Source organism: Mangifera indica, unplaced genomic scaffold (assembly GCF_011075055.1).
Source record: "Mangifera indica cultivar Alphonso unplaced genomic scaffold, CATAS_Mindica_2.1 Un_0086, whole genome shotgun sequence".
NCBI classification, from domain to species: Eukaryota; Viridiplantae; Streptophyta; class Magnoliopsida; order Sapindales; family Anacardiaceae; genus Mangifera; species Mangifera indica.
This window is the reverse complement of record NW_025401178.1, coordinates 42090-58649: the sequence shown is the minus strand read 5'-3', so window position 1 is coordinate 58649 and position 16560 is coordinate 42090. Positions and strand designations below refer to the sequence as shown.

At 35.9% G+C, this 16560-nt stretch overlaps 1 protein-coding gene across 1 annotated transcript; it reads right to left on the bottom strand.

Annotated features, from left to right (window-relative positions):
- Window positions 1-717: 717 nt before the first annotated feature.
- On the bottom strand, window positions 718-16028 carry LOC123207540 (cell polarity protein mor2-like). The gene is made up of 18 exons (XM_044625049.1): window positions 15869-16028; window positions 15664-15779; window positions 15226-15344; window positions 14785-14830; window positions 13512-13584; window positions 13374-13431; window positions 12737-12832; window positions 11514-11631; window positions 11172-11438; window positions 10791-10892; window positions 10268-10625; window positions 10064-10177; window positions 8483-9114; window positions 8195-8391; window positions 7664-7886; window positions 6191-6310; window positions 4420-5193; window positions 718-4005 (listed from the first exon to the last, which is right to left on the bottom strand). The coding sequence occupies exons 2-18, from the start codon at window positions 15757-15759 to the stop codon at window positions 958-960; spliced, it is 6441 nt and encodes a 2146-aa protein (XP_044480984.1). The 5' UTR covers window positions 15760-15779; window positions 15869-16028; the 3' UTR covers window positions 718-957.
- Between the last annotated feature and the right edge of the window lie 532 nt (window positions 16029-16560).

Sequence of the window (16560 nt, the reverse complement as noted above, 5' to 3'; positions counted from 1 at the left end):
TTATTATTATATTTGATAAAAATTAATAAATATAAATAATTATTATACCTGATTTGATGTAATGAAAAAAATACCAAGATATTATTTGTCCTAAATATTTTGAGGTATAATAATTCTTAAATATTCTTCTTATTATTTATTATATTAATCGAGAAAATCAATAAATAATTATAGAATTGTAATAAAATTAAAATTATTAAAAATTTTTATTATCTCACAAATTAAATAAAAAAATTCAGTAATAAAACTTTTATTTCCACCTCATAATAGTTTCTAAATTCTTTGTAAATAATAATTTTAAAAAATTAAAAATTTTCAAAGTTTTATGTATAATTATCCCAAATCATATAAACCATGAATTGTAAATTCCCGGCATCAAAATTCTTAACCTCTCTACTCACGTTTGATTTTATACCTTTTTATCTATTCGAACAAGCTTATTTTGCAAAATGGTAAAAGTGAGAAGTGAGTAATAAATCCCGTATAGAATATAACATCTTTTCAAAAAGGTTTGAGACGAAGATAATTTTGTATTTAATTTTAAAAATTAGCTAAAATATAAGATCAATAAAATTATATAAACATATTGGATAATTTTGAATTAAAAATAAAATAACATCTAATCGTATGATGATATATCATCTGTATACTTAAATTATGTATAAAAAATATATATACATAGTATTGCTTATTCGAGATTATTTTTGAATCCATCCATTATAAAAAAGAGCTAATTTAATTAATTTCCCACTTACCATAACTGGAATTTAAGTGAGAAAAGCAAGTTATAATTTACAAAAACAAGAGATACAACGAATATTTACTCGGGGATGGGGCTTTTAAAATGCTGAAACTACGGGTTGCACCATTTTCATGGTCCTATTTACAAGTCAGCCCCCAAAATTTTCTCACATTTCTATTCAAAATACATATGTGATCACAGTGAGTACCTGCAACTTATGGGTGTCCAATGGGGCTCACGAAAGGAACCAGCCTTTTGTAATCCCTTCTTTTCCCTAATGCACAGTTGTCGAGCACACGGCCCAGCATCAGACGTGTATTCTGCAATGCCATGTCTCTAGGTGACATCCCCACTTCGGTTGCAGCTCCTTGAGCAGCTGCAGTTGAACCAGCGCCGAACCCAGATCCTAGGGCATACTGTAAGGGACCACTTCGAGCCTTGAATGAGGTTTGGGGAGCAAGCATCTTGTCATCAGTTCCATTTTCGAATGACCCTGCTTCATGCGGGTGTGAACCAGTCAATGAACTACAGCTTTGCAGAAGGGCTTCCAATACACTCAATGCCTCCCAACATAAAGTGCTCTCTATCAGCTGAGACACAATTGCATACATGTGAGGACTCTGGGAAGCATCCATGGGCGTGTGCTGGAGCAATGCCTTAAGCATGAGCAAGATAACACGTTGATATTCGACTGGACCTTTTTCCAATAGCCGTAGTAAGTGTCCAAAAGCGAGAGCTGAGTGCTTTGGGAACCACTCGTTGCACAATAACGGGGAGACACATGCAAGGAGATTATCGATGCTTTTGATCTCCCCTCGAGAGTAAGCAAGAAACACAGAACTTAATTCATCCAATGATTTTGATCGACACCATACTGCAATGTTGGCAGCCACAGAGGAAGCTTTTTGGTACTGTTGTTGGAGCGGTGAAGCAGGCCCCACCATGGCATCCTTGCTGAGCTGCAAGCAAAGCCAGGGAAGTAAACCTGTTATGTGCATTAGGAGTCTTGTTTCAGCATCCCCAAAAATGGAATCACATGAATGCACTGTAATCCGTGAGAGGACCTCAATAGAGACACCATGACTAACAGTTGACATAAGTCCTTTAAGCACTAGAGGCTGCACTCCTTCAAATTTAGGGAGAGACCCAGTGGATGGTGGCAGCTCAAAGCCCCTGGATTCCGTCCTCTGAAAATCTCCATCATCACCATTCGTATCGAGCTCATCTCGAGGCATACTTGAAAGAAGCACGTTTTCAGTTGTCTTGTCCCGGAATGACAAACGGTTAATCACACGTGAAAAGAGCTCAAGGACCTGGCAGTAGACATGAACAAAATCTGTGTGCATCATGGCCACGCACCCCCAAAAGAGTTGGGGGTAGAGTATCACCTTTTCTGGCTCCATATTCTCCATCATTACTTGCAAAGTCATCAATATTTCCATGATAAATCCTAAAACCGGAGGCACTGGATTTCCCAAACATCTATGAAGGCAACGTAAGAGTGATACGCATGTGTCACTTGTGACACTAGGCCTTAATGCACGGTAGATCTGGTGAGAGCGACAGGCTAGATGTCTAGATGTGCACTCCATCGCCCATTTGAGTGCTTCAGCCCCCCAAGTCTCTCGAAGATCTCCTTGGAAGAATATAGCATCCACCATACTTTGGACAAGAGCAGACAGGAGTGCTGCACTTGGAAGTTCAGTTTTCACAACAGTAGGGTCCTCATTCTCCCACATCATACTCCCCCGCTTAGACTGGACATATTTGATCAGGCTGACAACCTGCTGCTTGTTTTCACCGTCACTGTTTTCTACCTCATAGAGCTCTAAGTGTCGACCTGCAAGTGAGTACAATAGATTAACAAGCAAATGCTGGCAATGTTCCAGCACAATATCTTCTGAACTATCCATGGAAACAAATGTGACATGAAAGAGCAAAGGCAAGTGCTCGCGGAAATCTTCATCATTCTCATATGCAATCTCTGCAAGCAGAATCAATGCTATATCTGCATGTGTGAGTGAATGTTGCTGATGCCCCTGCAAAGCCGAATGAAGTTCTGTAGAACTAATACCAGGAGGATGCAGAGGATCTTCAATAGAATTTGGAGTGTCAATGAGGTAGTCTCCACTGTCGCGGGAAACATGACGGCTACGCAAACTTCCAGTCGAACTTCTAACCCCAAGTAATGGCCCTGACATGTTTACCATTGCTGGAAGAAGTTGGCCAGACCTGCCGGCAGTTACTGGGACGATATTCAACTCAGGAGGCATTGGGCTAAGTGGGCCTGAGACGCTTCGCCCGGTTACACCTGCTGTTCGCCAGCTCAGGCTACCACTAGTATTCCTGAGAGGACCATCAAGAGAACCTCTGACAAGTAATGGTGACATGTGTGGCTGGCTGTCTACGACTGCTGCAATTTGTGCCACAGCAGGTCCTTGAGAGAACTCCAACACAAAATTTCCATTGGCGTCACCCTTATTCAAACTTGCCCCAACTGGTTCCAAGCTATCTTCCAGCATACGCTGAGCCAGTTGGTAAACCAGGTGATCAATTGTGCGCTGTGGACATATCCTTGCCAGATATAAACTTACCCGCTTTGCAACTGAGAAATAAGTAGCAAAAGCACCACTTATTTCAGCAGAAGCACTTGAATCACAATCTTCAATCCCTTTTGTAATCAAAAAATCAACAACCGGACTGATGTTCCTAGGCTTGCTAGCAATTGTGCTCCAAAGCTTTTCAATCTCATCAGGGAACTGATCTCCATGGCGCCAGGTCACATAGTAAAGGCTTTTTAATAATCTTTCACTCCAACCTGAGTCCTTAAGTTTCCAAAAGTTCAGGTTCTCAATCCATGGAGCCATGCAGGTTAAAACTTGATGCTGTGCAATGATATCAACAGCATCCAGTTGCCTCTGCATGATCTCCTCACAGAGGAGCTGGCTCAACTCAGGGTGATCTTTTGCAAGTTTGCATGAGAGCTTGTATTGAAATTGTTGGTAGGAATCGGGTAGATTGCCCACAACAGCAGCTCGATAGCTTCCTGAACCCTCAATGCCATCTTCAGCCCACTCACGGACAGAAAGTGTCTCAAGCATCTGAAGGGCATCATCACGGATTTGTCTAGTTGGGTCAACAACCTTGTAGAGTATGAGGCTCAGGAGCCTTTGAATTTCACATTTTGGAATCTCTTGGCGCATGTAGACCTCAGCCAACACACTGAAGTAGCCATCAGCAATGGCAGCATCAGAGTAGTAGCACTAAAAGTAAAAGTTGATTAGTTCCGCATAAAGAAAATGTCATTAGTCATGATTTATATAATCAAGCTAGTTATGTGATCACAGGTAAAGCACAGAGAGCAATCTAATGCAGCAGAAGAAAATTAGCATAAATATTAAAAAGGATCTAAATAATGAAAGGTTATGCAAATATTTATTCAAGGCAGGTAAAGTTTTAAAACACAATCATTTTATACTTCTTTTTTCTTGTAAAGATCTTTATGCATTGCAACAGCTGACTTTACTCCTACTCAGCAAGCTAAAGTTTTCTCCCAAATTGAAGGTTCGTCAGTGGAATATGACACCCACTAATAACTAATCAATCTCCCCAATCATGAATTCTATGCATACAGACTTGGGGGCATTTGGTGCACAACAGTAGGAGAACAAGATTACCTGATCAATGCAAGCAGGAAAAAGGTCCAAATTTGTAAGAAGAAGATTCTTCAAAGCCAATTTTGCTAAAGCAACACGATGATGGCCGCCCCTATGCCTATCTCGAGCAGCAACTCCACGTCCACCTTCTCCTGTGTGTTTAGTGTAAGATGGTGTTCTTGGGTCAGCTGGTGAGTAGCCAAATGGAGCCCTGGCTGTAGGCTCAATGAACAAACTATTTATCCAAGATATTACCCGGCCACTCATTTTTCTAGCATTGTCATCAAAGCAAGGTCCATATAAAAGGGAAGCCATAGCATTCATGGAAGCCCACTGGATGGCCTCAATTTGCTCACTCAATTCTTTATCAAATGAAACTTTATCTACAGAATCTTTAGATCGGGTAAGCTGTGAAGCTTTATAACGTTCAACTTCACGTCGATAATCACCAACACCATCCAGACCCCATGCACTGCCTGTATCATCACTCCAGGAGAAAAGAAGATCAAACAATTTCTTTCTAGTTCTGATATCAAATTTCTCTGATTTGGACTCAACAAATTCAGGAGCTAAAGATCTTAAAACAGATGCAAGTGCATAACGGAGAGGCTGTGTTTCTTGAAAGCTCTCAGCAGATGATGTTAAGATCTGTCTAGTTGTATCCTCAATGAACTTCAGATAATGGCGACGAAAAACTGGTTTACGGCTCAACATGCCAGGCCAGATATTTTCAGCAACAGTGCGATATATATTTGCTATGTGTGTACGAAGTTCCTCACGACGAGGTTTTTGACTCTGCATATACAGGAGTAAGATATACTGTAAGCTCCTATAAGGAAAAAAGAAAAAGATGTACTGTATGCAGTCTATACTATACTTCAAACTTCAGGAAATGAAATAATTTTAAGCAACTTCTAGAGCAAGAGATTTTTAGTATTTATTAATAATTTTATTTTTGGAGTCAACTGTCAAACTTCAGTCAGTTAGCAACAGATATTTACATAAATCAAACCAAACAACCAGATGGCATCTCCAAGGAAAAGAAAGGATATGTCGATTTCCCTGTATATATCTTAAAGAAGTAAGATTACTTTCCACAAAGAAACAAGTAACAAATGGCTTGTCAACCAACTATTGAATAAAACACAAGATAATTAACAGGCTGAAGCAGAATTGGAAGATAAAAAGAAGTCTTTGAAAAAAAAAAAAAAGTCATGGTTAGACATTTCTTTTCCAATATCTTATAGAGCTGGAGGAGGATAGGACTTATAGCAGTTGTATGACCAATATAAGTTAAGGTGCCTGCAAATGCAATCCCATATGCAACAATAAATTACCAATTGAAACCATGCAATTGAATCATAATCAATCATTCTATTTGATACAATATTTAGCACCCCTAGCACTTCTAGCCCTGACAAGGCTTATGCATGTGCAATTTCTAGACTCCGTTTTACTCTAACTTGCCAAGTTGAAATACTTATTTAGGTTTACTCAAGTCACCCCTTGACCAATATAATCCTTTTCAGAAAAGCCTCTTTGCACTTGATAAGAACTAAAAATGTATTTACTAATATTACTACTGACTTGTTGCAGTCACTCACACGTTGACAACATGAAGTCTACATTATCACATGACCCATCAAAGTATAGCAAATTAGATAGCCACTTACAGGACCAGGATTGATAGTCACTGTTGATATGTATATGTTACAACATTCAGCAAAATTGCCCTAACGTTCACAAAACAACAGATGAAAGATGTTTGCAACCAAATAATCATATATCATACCTTCCACTTTGGCTTTCCTTCAGTTTCCAAAGAGACCTCATCAATAAAAGATGCCAGTTCACTGAACATTATTTCACATGCTTCCAGATGTGAGTGGCCAAGAGCCATGGTGGCTGCATGCTACAATAGAAGGAACAAAAGCAATTAAAGCATTAGCTAGATCTAGATGTAGTCGCGAAAAAATAAAGAAGAAATTTTTTAACTATAAGAGACTAAAAGCTAAAATGCCTGTAATTTTCTACAAATCAACCTAGCTGGTTCTATCTTTGTAGTTCATGTTGTGTTGAATTCACATCTCATTATTGAGTATTACCTAATGACCATGCACTCAAGTTGGACAATAAAACTTTTATTTCCATCCTTTACTATATTACCAGAACAGTTTTGAACATATAGCAAGTATATAACATGTTGCAAGGTTGCATATTAAGTAGCGTAAACCAAAAATAAAATAAAATAAAATCTAGTAGGCATGACAATTTCAGGCTCCATCAATGTCATCATACTATAGGTGTATGGAACATTGGATGTATATCACATGTTCTTTTACCACCTCCACCCCAAATGAAATGGAATGAAGTAGTCAAACCTGGGAATATGGCAAATATAATTTAAAGACAGTGCTGAGAATAAATATGTAAATACGTAGATGATCATCTAAAATTTCCGAGTTACACAAGGGTATATAGCTAGTTGGCACCATCTCAAAAACCATGAGATGGCCTTACAACTTCCCAGCTGAGAGGTAATTGAGATTCTTGTTACCAATGAGATTTTTTAACACACCCTACCCATATGCGCAAAATAGAGAGTTTCCATCCTACTGCCATTAAGCTGGTATGAATTGGAACAGTCCCCAGACCTCTCACTCCACAATACGAGGTAATGGGATTGATAACAATTTGTTTCATTCCCTCACTAGTTATATTATTTTATTCAACAATGGAAGAGTTATGCGAATTCTGAAAGATTGATGACAACAGAAAGACAAGTACATTTTGCATATATGCACAGGGCTATTCAGCAGTTCTTTTATTTGATTATAGATTCATTACTTTTCTTAATCTTCTTTTTTTAAATTTCAAATTTAAAACAAGAACCCCCCAGTCTCAATGTGAGTGGCATTTGACCCCAAAACCTCTTATACAAGCCCAAAAGATCTAACTAGCTAAACTGACATTGCAGATGCATTACCATCTAGATTAATTTTGGACAATTGAATCAATTGATGCATTGCAATCTTGGTTAATTTGGGAGAATGAATGCATTGAAAGCACACGTTCTTCAGCAGAAAAGCATTTCAAATCCATGTGAACCAGAGAAATCATATAAAGCATACAAATAATCCCTTCATCCTTGTCTTTCATTTTCACAATTCAGAAGAGGGGCTTATTAAGACATTATTATACAATGAGGTTGAATTATATATCAAATCATGAAAAACCAGAAGATTTCTTTTTAATATTCACTTACAATGTGTGCTTCCGAACCAGACTTCAAAGAGGGGAAAATAAGATGGTAAAGATCTTTGGTTGCCGCAATGCTACCAGCATCTCTAGTATCTGGGGGACATGAGCATACAAACATCGCATACATCAGCCACTGATCCAGTTTGTTGTCTACATCTTGTGAAGTATGAGCCTTTCCTCCTAACTCAATAGGTGTAATATGAGCAAGACGATGCACAACCTCTTGCCTGCAAATTAAGATCAAATTAATATGAGTTTCATAGACTATTTAATTATGGAATTGATTAACACAGAAATTTGATCAGAAACTGCAAAGCACGTTAGCAGAGGCAGGAAGAAAATACCATCAACATACACAGGAGAACAAGTTTCAACACAACTAGTCAACCAATTATTTCCCAACAGATTCTACCTTTCATCCTAAATTATGAGTAAACTCAGCTATGTATAATAAGAAAGATAATATGCAACACAACAAAAGTTTTTCAAGTAACACAACTTATTTTGGTTCATTATATAAAGAAAGTTTACTTACTTTGCTTCCTGAACAGATCTTGGGCAAAGCTCAGCCGCATGTTTGATGAGATCACTAAGACACCGAGCCCACCTATTCTTATCAGGACTCTCAAAAATTATAGATTGAAGGGTCACATCAGGAGGAATTGCATCAGACTCTCGTCTCAAATCAAATGGACGACCAGAATCCAAGTAGCAGCTCTGAACAATGTCATCCTAAAATTTTAAGATATTTATCAGGTAAATGGTTACAAGATTGCTGAAACAAAATAAAACAAAATACAACAGCAAGCCTAGTATATCTCACCGCATGTTCTTCCAGGACATCTATAATATATATGGGTTCTGGTTCATATCTCATACTATGATCAGGCTGCTCTTGAATTGTGAGATCTCGTATATCATTCCTCAAGGCACGTACACAGCGCAGTAACTCCAATGCTGTATGGCGAATCTGGCTGTCCACAGAGCTAAGGAATATTAGACCAACTGCATCTATCTCTGATGCACGAAACTCAACAATCTCTCCTGGTTGACGGAAAGAAGGCTTCTTAAATCCCTCCTTTTTAGGCCCAACACGCTTGGCATCTTCAGTACTATATTCTACTATATCTTCAACCAGACAAGCTCTCCAAAAACGCATGAGTTCTAACAAGCGACCCAATGATGTTTGAATGAGGAGAGGATATTCATCAGGAAGCCGTAGGATAAAGTTGGCCATCCCTCTCATAACTGCAAAGCGACGATGAGGAAGGTATCTTACAATCCGGTTCAGCACCTGCACTGCTTCCTCGCGAACGCCAGGATCAATACTTATGCCATGTTGAGGTATTATTTCAGTTATTTTATCACTTCGGCCAACTTCTTCTATCAGGTATGGTATACACTTCAGCACTGACCGGAAGAGATGTCCTTGAGATTTTTCCTTGGTTACAGCATCTGAAAAGGCATAAAATTCATTAGGTATGTACCCTTGCAGCAAAATAGCATAAATTTTCATTCAGTATAAACAGAGAGCAATCCAGTAAATTGCATAAACCAAGGTTTCCTTCATCCTTTTCAACTGCAAGTAACCATATGCCCTAGGCTATATAAATCAAGTTTTACTACAAAGATGAAAAATAGGTCCAAGTCTCACAGTAAATACATATGCCCTGGAAAAAAGAATCATATGATATTTTTTTTAAATTAAATTTAAAACCATTTTGCTTGTAAGAGCTAACAAGCAATTTAAGGACCAACTCACCCTGACCGACATCAGTTAGCTCAATTTTTCTAATTGTCTTAAAGCCTCATATTGAGCAAAGGCTCAGCCAACTGCAAACCCATAAACATTAAAACAAAGGAAAAAAACAAGAAATTACTAGGGGGCGTAGGCTCGTATAATTTTTCAGATTTGATTAAAATTACAGATTGAGAAATTAAAACTGATATCCCTCAAATTTTGTCTTTTTTCTCCACTTCTATAACTTTCTCATAAATTTTCTCTTCTGTGATCTTCATCACCTATACAGAATTTTGAAGAGACTAGACACTTGTCATCATTGATTATAAACATCAGCCTCTCCCCCCCCCCCCCCCACAAACCAAGTTTATACGTTTCTTCCCAAATTCCTCTTAAGTTCTCCATCTTCTTTCTCCTTACTCATCTCTATTTCTACCCCTCTAAACTAAAACCTTGCCTTTCCTACATCAATTGGATTACTTGAAACAATTACTCATTTAACCAAATTATGTCTGTGACGAAAGAGAACTATGCATTAATATCAATCTATGCTATCAAACAAAAATCGATTTCATAATTTATGGTCTCCCTTTTGTTGACTTAGAAGTAAGCAGCTCTCAAAAAATGCCATTTGCATATGCAAATTCCAAAACAAAATATTACCTGTGGTAGTCCTTGAAGAAGTTAGAAGAGCCTGACTATAGGTCCTGTGACAAGATCTTAAAATTGACTCAATAGCAACCTTCACTTTTGGTATGTAGTGCCCAATATCATGAACTGCTTATCCAACAACAATAAATGATGTTATGGTTACCAAATTAGAGCCACATATCAACAGTTTGGAATATATGAAGAGTTGATAATTACATTTAAATATTTCCAAGCCTACATGCTGGCTTGAAGGAGACATGACAATGGCAAGTAAAGCACGAAGACCAATAACTTTTGCTTCACTTAAATTATCCTGCTTCAGTAATTCTAATATCATATGATTCATGGCAAAATCGAGGTTATGTTCCGCTATGGTAACACAAAATTCTACTAGCTTATCGTGTTGGACATCCTGAGTAAGCATTCCTTTCCTTAAAACAGTTAGAAGTTGAGAGGTCACACTGTCTAAATAGTCCCATATACGATTAGGGGGCTGATTAGTTGCATGAACACACAAGTAAAATCTCAAAAGTCGATGAAGACAGTCCAAGGCCATAAACCGATGGTTTTTGTCCTGCACAATAAAATCAAACAAAGTCACTTAGCACCACAAATAAAACAGTATATAAACCTAGGATCAATCCTCCAAAACAATCCACTTCGAATGTTAGAGAAAACAATCCATAGACAAAAAAAAAAAAAAATTGTGCTAGGCTAAACTTTATATGCATAAACTCACTCTTAGATACTTGTAGAGTTGCTCCATGTGTGGACTCAAGTTGTTGTGGAATACTTGAGGATCACCAAGACAGAGAAGAAGAGTCACCAAAGGGTAGCCAACCTAATAGAAGGAAAATTTCAGTAATAAATAAATATGAGCAAGTATAAAGTGCAGATGGTAGTTCATCCAGAGGCTTGTAGCAAAACAGAAAATTCAGCTGTAATATAAAACTAACAAGCTTGTAACTAGGAAGTATCCACGCTTTTCATGGTAAAGACTAGAAATAGAATTTGCAGAATTTTCATGGTAAAAAATGGAAATAGTATTATTAATAACTTTTCAGATTACAGAACAACAAATTCAAAAAGAAAAAGAAAGAGATAATCTGATCCCACTTACTGATACATGTTTACTCTGTTTGTCCATCCAATACATGAGTTGCCCTCTAATTCTCCCAACAGCTTCATACCATAGAGTAAGTGCAGGCTCTACACCTGAAGGAGGCCACTGGCTTTTTCCACAATCTGCAAGCGGTGCTAGGATGTTTGACAGCATATTGCATAGTGCATGGTGAAGCTCACTTTTGCGCTTATGTGCAGTACGGTTAAGAGGGTTTGCTTTTGCCACAAATGATGCTGATGCATTGAGTCCACCCTCAGTCAAAACCTGGTTAATATAGTTATTGTCATATTGCAGTATTCATTGCAGTATGCTCCAGAGAAAATGTAATTATACACATACCCCAAGCTTTAGGTAGCGCATCCCATTAATGATACTAAGAGTCTCACTTCGGGCAACACTAGCATCAGGTCTCCGACTATTGAGTTCCATAAAGAAGCGCTCAGTTACAGAACTAAACCTGCAAAAGAAAAACAAAAAACAATAGAAGTTAGACAAGTTTTACTCTAGTTAGCACAGCAAATTAATGTGACCTCCAGCATCAAATTTTCTGTCATAACTTGAGAATATGTTTCGGTCAACCAGTTAAAGCGTGAAGGAGATTACATTTTTAGGAAAATAATTATTATTAATCAATATCATCAACACTTCTTAAGCTGTCAAATTCGATTCCTGTTTTAGCATAACAAGGACTTCACTGAAAATGAAAAAAATAAATAAATATAGAGAGAAAGGATAGAAAAATCAAGTCAGTAAAAGTTAATGTCGCTATCAATAAGGCAGCATACCCTGAAAGCACAATTATGAAGCTAGCATGATGTTAGACCACTACTCAAGCAAGTTTACAAAAGGAGAATTAAAAGAGTCAAAGACAGATATTCAGGCAATGAATTCGCTTCCGTAATTTCGGATAAAATAACTGAAGAATTTAAACAAAATAGCAAGACAAAGGCATCAATCCAGACATACAAATACGCTCCAATAAGGGCAAAACTGACAAACTGTAATTAAGGATAATGGAGGGAAAAATGGAAACTGAAATTGAGAGAGGACTATAGAAAGAGAGGAGAATAGGAGGTGAATACAAGGAAATATTCAGGGAAATCACTCAAGGGGTTTTGACCTAGGGGAGGATTGGCATATTTTTTATCTATCTTACAATAAGACAGAATATTGGTGTGTTGAAAGCAACAAAACAGTTTGATCTTGTCAAATTGTTTGTGTTAGATTGAATGAATCTGAATGGTCAGAGGAGTTCTCTAACGCATGACAATGGATCTCATAGGGGAAAAACTTCCGATTAAATAACGCCCAAAAAGAATGCTGATAACTCTCTATCCACAGAGTGATATTTTATTACTATTATTCTCTTGCTTGTTAAGTTTAAGATAAGAAAGCTTCACTCATATTTACACCATACGTAGATATGCAGTTCAACAAAACCACACACATACAGAGGCAACCTAAGCAATACTAAAGATAAATGATGCCTTTGAATGTTAAACAGTTTTCAAAAATGTTAATCACCATCAATTTCAATCATCATTTGGCGATAAACTAGTTACCTGATTCGTGATAAGGCACCCAAGAGTTGAGCAACTAAGTCCAGGAGAAGGCCTCGTAAATCAACCAATGAGGGATATTCAACCTGGCTTACAACACTGCACTAACAATATATTAAGCAAACGCCAAAAAAATAGTGTCTAACCTCAGTCATGTTATAGGAATAATTCAAACTAAACACAAAACAAATCAACATTAAATAGCATTCTAAACAGTTATCAACCCCATAGGCTTAATCTTACATCGGGTGGTTAACTAAAAATTCTTAACTAGAACAACATCAGGTATTCTTCTCACTAGTATATTTTTTCCATAGAGAAGAAAATAACAATAACATCAATGACAAGTGCAATATTCCACAGAATAAAGCCTCTAATGGGGAAGTATGCAAAATAACTGTTGCATGAAAACTATGGAAAAGCATCCATGGGATGGTCATCATCCAAGTGTAAAAAGAGTATGAGTGCTTCCATAAATCTCATGCTGAGGTGAAAATGAAAAGTGAGACCAAAAATTTGTTTGGCAAATATAGCTCACATAACCTCAATCAAACAAGAGATTTACCCAACAACAAATTTATATAATATGCAGTTCTAAATTTTTCTTTAAAGGTTGTGAATCCGTATATTGCAGTCTTACCGGTCAGCATTTATTAGCCAGTCAAATACAAAATTTTCAAGCCCAGACCAAAGCTTCTCTGCCATGAAAACAAGCAACTTCATTTTAGAATAATAAGCACAGATGAAGATAATAACTATGGGTATGCAATGAGCAAACCTGTAAGTCCTTCTTGGGGGCAGCACTCCACAAAGCGAATACATGCTGAGCAAAATATGCACTCCACAGCAAGCTGAACCCCATACAAATATATTATTGAACTTGTGATCAATTAATTCCATTTCTCTGACAAGCTATGCATAGCAGTGTCTCATAAAGATAAGATATATGGTTCATAAGTCAAATTCCTATCACATTTTTATCAGGTAAGAGAAAAAAGAACCAAACCTACTTTAGAATCCATATGAGAAAAAACCACACAGTATGATTTAAATTTCTATAAATTAAGTCAAGCCCGCATCAGAATTTGCATTCAGAAACACATAAACAATAATTGAGCCATGAGACAGTATAGTAAATAGAAAACAGTAAAAAACATACCAACAGGTAGCTTTAGTTGGTGGGAAAGCTTTAAAATATGACATATCAATAGTGAGGTAGAAAGAGCCAATCGCAGTGGACAATAATTTAGGAATGAGTAAAAGATAGAATTTGAATTTATAAGGTAGAGACATGTAAATTAAATAATTTTTTTTACCTTTACTGGATATTTTAAGGGAAATAAGCTTTATCTCCATATATGCAGATAGATCTCCATAACTTGGGATGGGATTAATAAGGAAATTATATAAAAAACATCAACACATAATAAAGTAAGCAAAAGAAAATATCTCAATAATCTATTTTAAGATGCCTAAAAAATTTTTTTCAAAAGAACAAAAAATGTCTAAAACAAATTAAACTAATTGTTAAGAATTTAATAATTAATCTAATTCAGGCCAGCTCAGACTTGGACATGTAAATTTAGTTCAGGCAAAACAGAGCTTGGATCACGGGTATGATCACGACAAACTCAAGGTAACATCAACCCTACTTACCCTTGACTGAATCCGTACACTAAATGCAAAAAACCAGTATCAAGTAGATATATTATACTAGTAAAAAAGATATACTAAAATATTCCTCAATGGTTCAAATGTAGATATTCACTCATAAAGGAAACAAGGCCCGCTTATTATTTGATTGGATCTAACTTTTATCCCATTCATTATGTACAGTAATCCCATTGCTAAATACCAACTCAAAAAGATTTATCTCATGAGTAAGGTAGTCTGTCTTTAACAATCAACAACCAATTTGATTTCTAGCTTCAAACTAAACTTGAGTGTATGTATAGTACTAAGAGCAGTATCCACAACATGCATTACATATAATAAAACATAGCTGAGTTTCATGGTATTGAGATTTGCAAGCCACTAAAAAAAATACAAACCTTCCTTTGGAATGTTGACGCATCGTTTGCACCTTTTGGAGATTCACTGCAACAAATATCCCCAAAGAGAATAAAGATTTAAAAAAGAAATGAACTAGTGATTAGGACATGAGTACCACTCAAGAACAAAATGCTTTGATATCATAGTGATGTTTTTATATTACAACTAATAATGGAAGAACAATATCCCCTAAATTTAACAATTAATATTTAGAAGTCAAAATGTTGATTCAAATAATACAGCTACAATATATTTCATACTAGACACAATCAATTTACTTAGCATAATAACTAGACCAGTGATACAAAAACCATTTCTATTGACGCAACAAAGGAAGCTTGATGGAAAGAGGAAAAATCTATGCTCAGAGACTGATATCCCCAAAAGAAAGTTAAACAAAAATAAAAGCTCAGAAGTTCATTGGGGGATAGAATACGCACGTTTCTCTCCACCTAAGTAGAGCTTCCAAAAGAGGGATGGGTGTATGCCGTGCAATCATAGCTAGAGAATCCAATACTTGCTCATAGGCCGGGTCTGACGGACGTAGATATTGTCCATCCTGCAAATTCCCCATGAAAAGAAAAGCTAATTACAAAACATGAGATATGAACCTTTACTGGAAATGCCAGCATGACAAGAAAAAAAAAAAAACCAAAATCTTATGAAATCTTATAAGGTTGACGCCAATGACAAATTACCTATTTATACCATTTATTGATCCATTGTTATTAAATCACATCATTAAAAGATAAAATGAAGACAAAGCTTGAATATTTCACAAGTAATCTTACAGAAACCATGACATTCGATTATGCATATGCAAGCGCTCCACAGTATCAATCAAATGAAAAACCGACAAAATCAAACCGAAGACGGACCTGAGCTTGAGCGGTTTCGATACGACGTCGTGCAAGCGGGAGGAACCGCTGCAACAATGCTTCTACAATCAACTTGGCAGCGCTGCCTGCCTTCATCTTCTAGATTTAACTTCACACTTAATTACGAAAGAAAAAAATACTAAACCAAATTAGGGATCCTGAAATTTAGATGAGAAAATGATTAAAGAAACGAAATTACAAGTACCTGAAAGTAGTGATGCCGGTCAAAACGACGTCGAATTTGGTGTCATTGTTCAGGATCTAACATGAAGCCCCGACAACACTGTGTCTGTGTGTTTTTTTCTCCATTGAACGAAGAGCATGTTGTGTAATAACGCTAATATTGTAGTCTGGAACGTAGGCAGAAATTAATCAATAAATCCCATTAATGTGGAAAAGGATTTTATTTTATTTTATTTTATATCTGTCTTAAATTTTTATTTTAAAGATCCAATAACATTATAATCATTAATTCCTAAATCCAAAATTGAAATTAATTTTGTAAATTCTTTAATTTTTCATAATTTATATTATTTTTAATTAAAAATAATAAAAATTTACAAATATAAGTAAATATATCAATGCCATATAATTATATATTAGGGTGAATTTAATTTTTAAAAATATTAATAAATTTTTTCAAAAGAAATTTTTAGTAATTTAACAAAATTAAAGAGTGATTATAATATTTTTAGATATTTTGATAATTTTAAAAATAATAATTATATCTAAAATAATTGAATAATATACAACAAAGTAAAGATATAAATATTATATTATAAATTATTAAAATTATAATTATATTTTTAAAATATATAAAACTAAATTTGATAATTTATTATTAAAAAATCCTCTAAAATATATTTATTATTATAATATTTTAAATTTTAATAATAA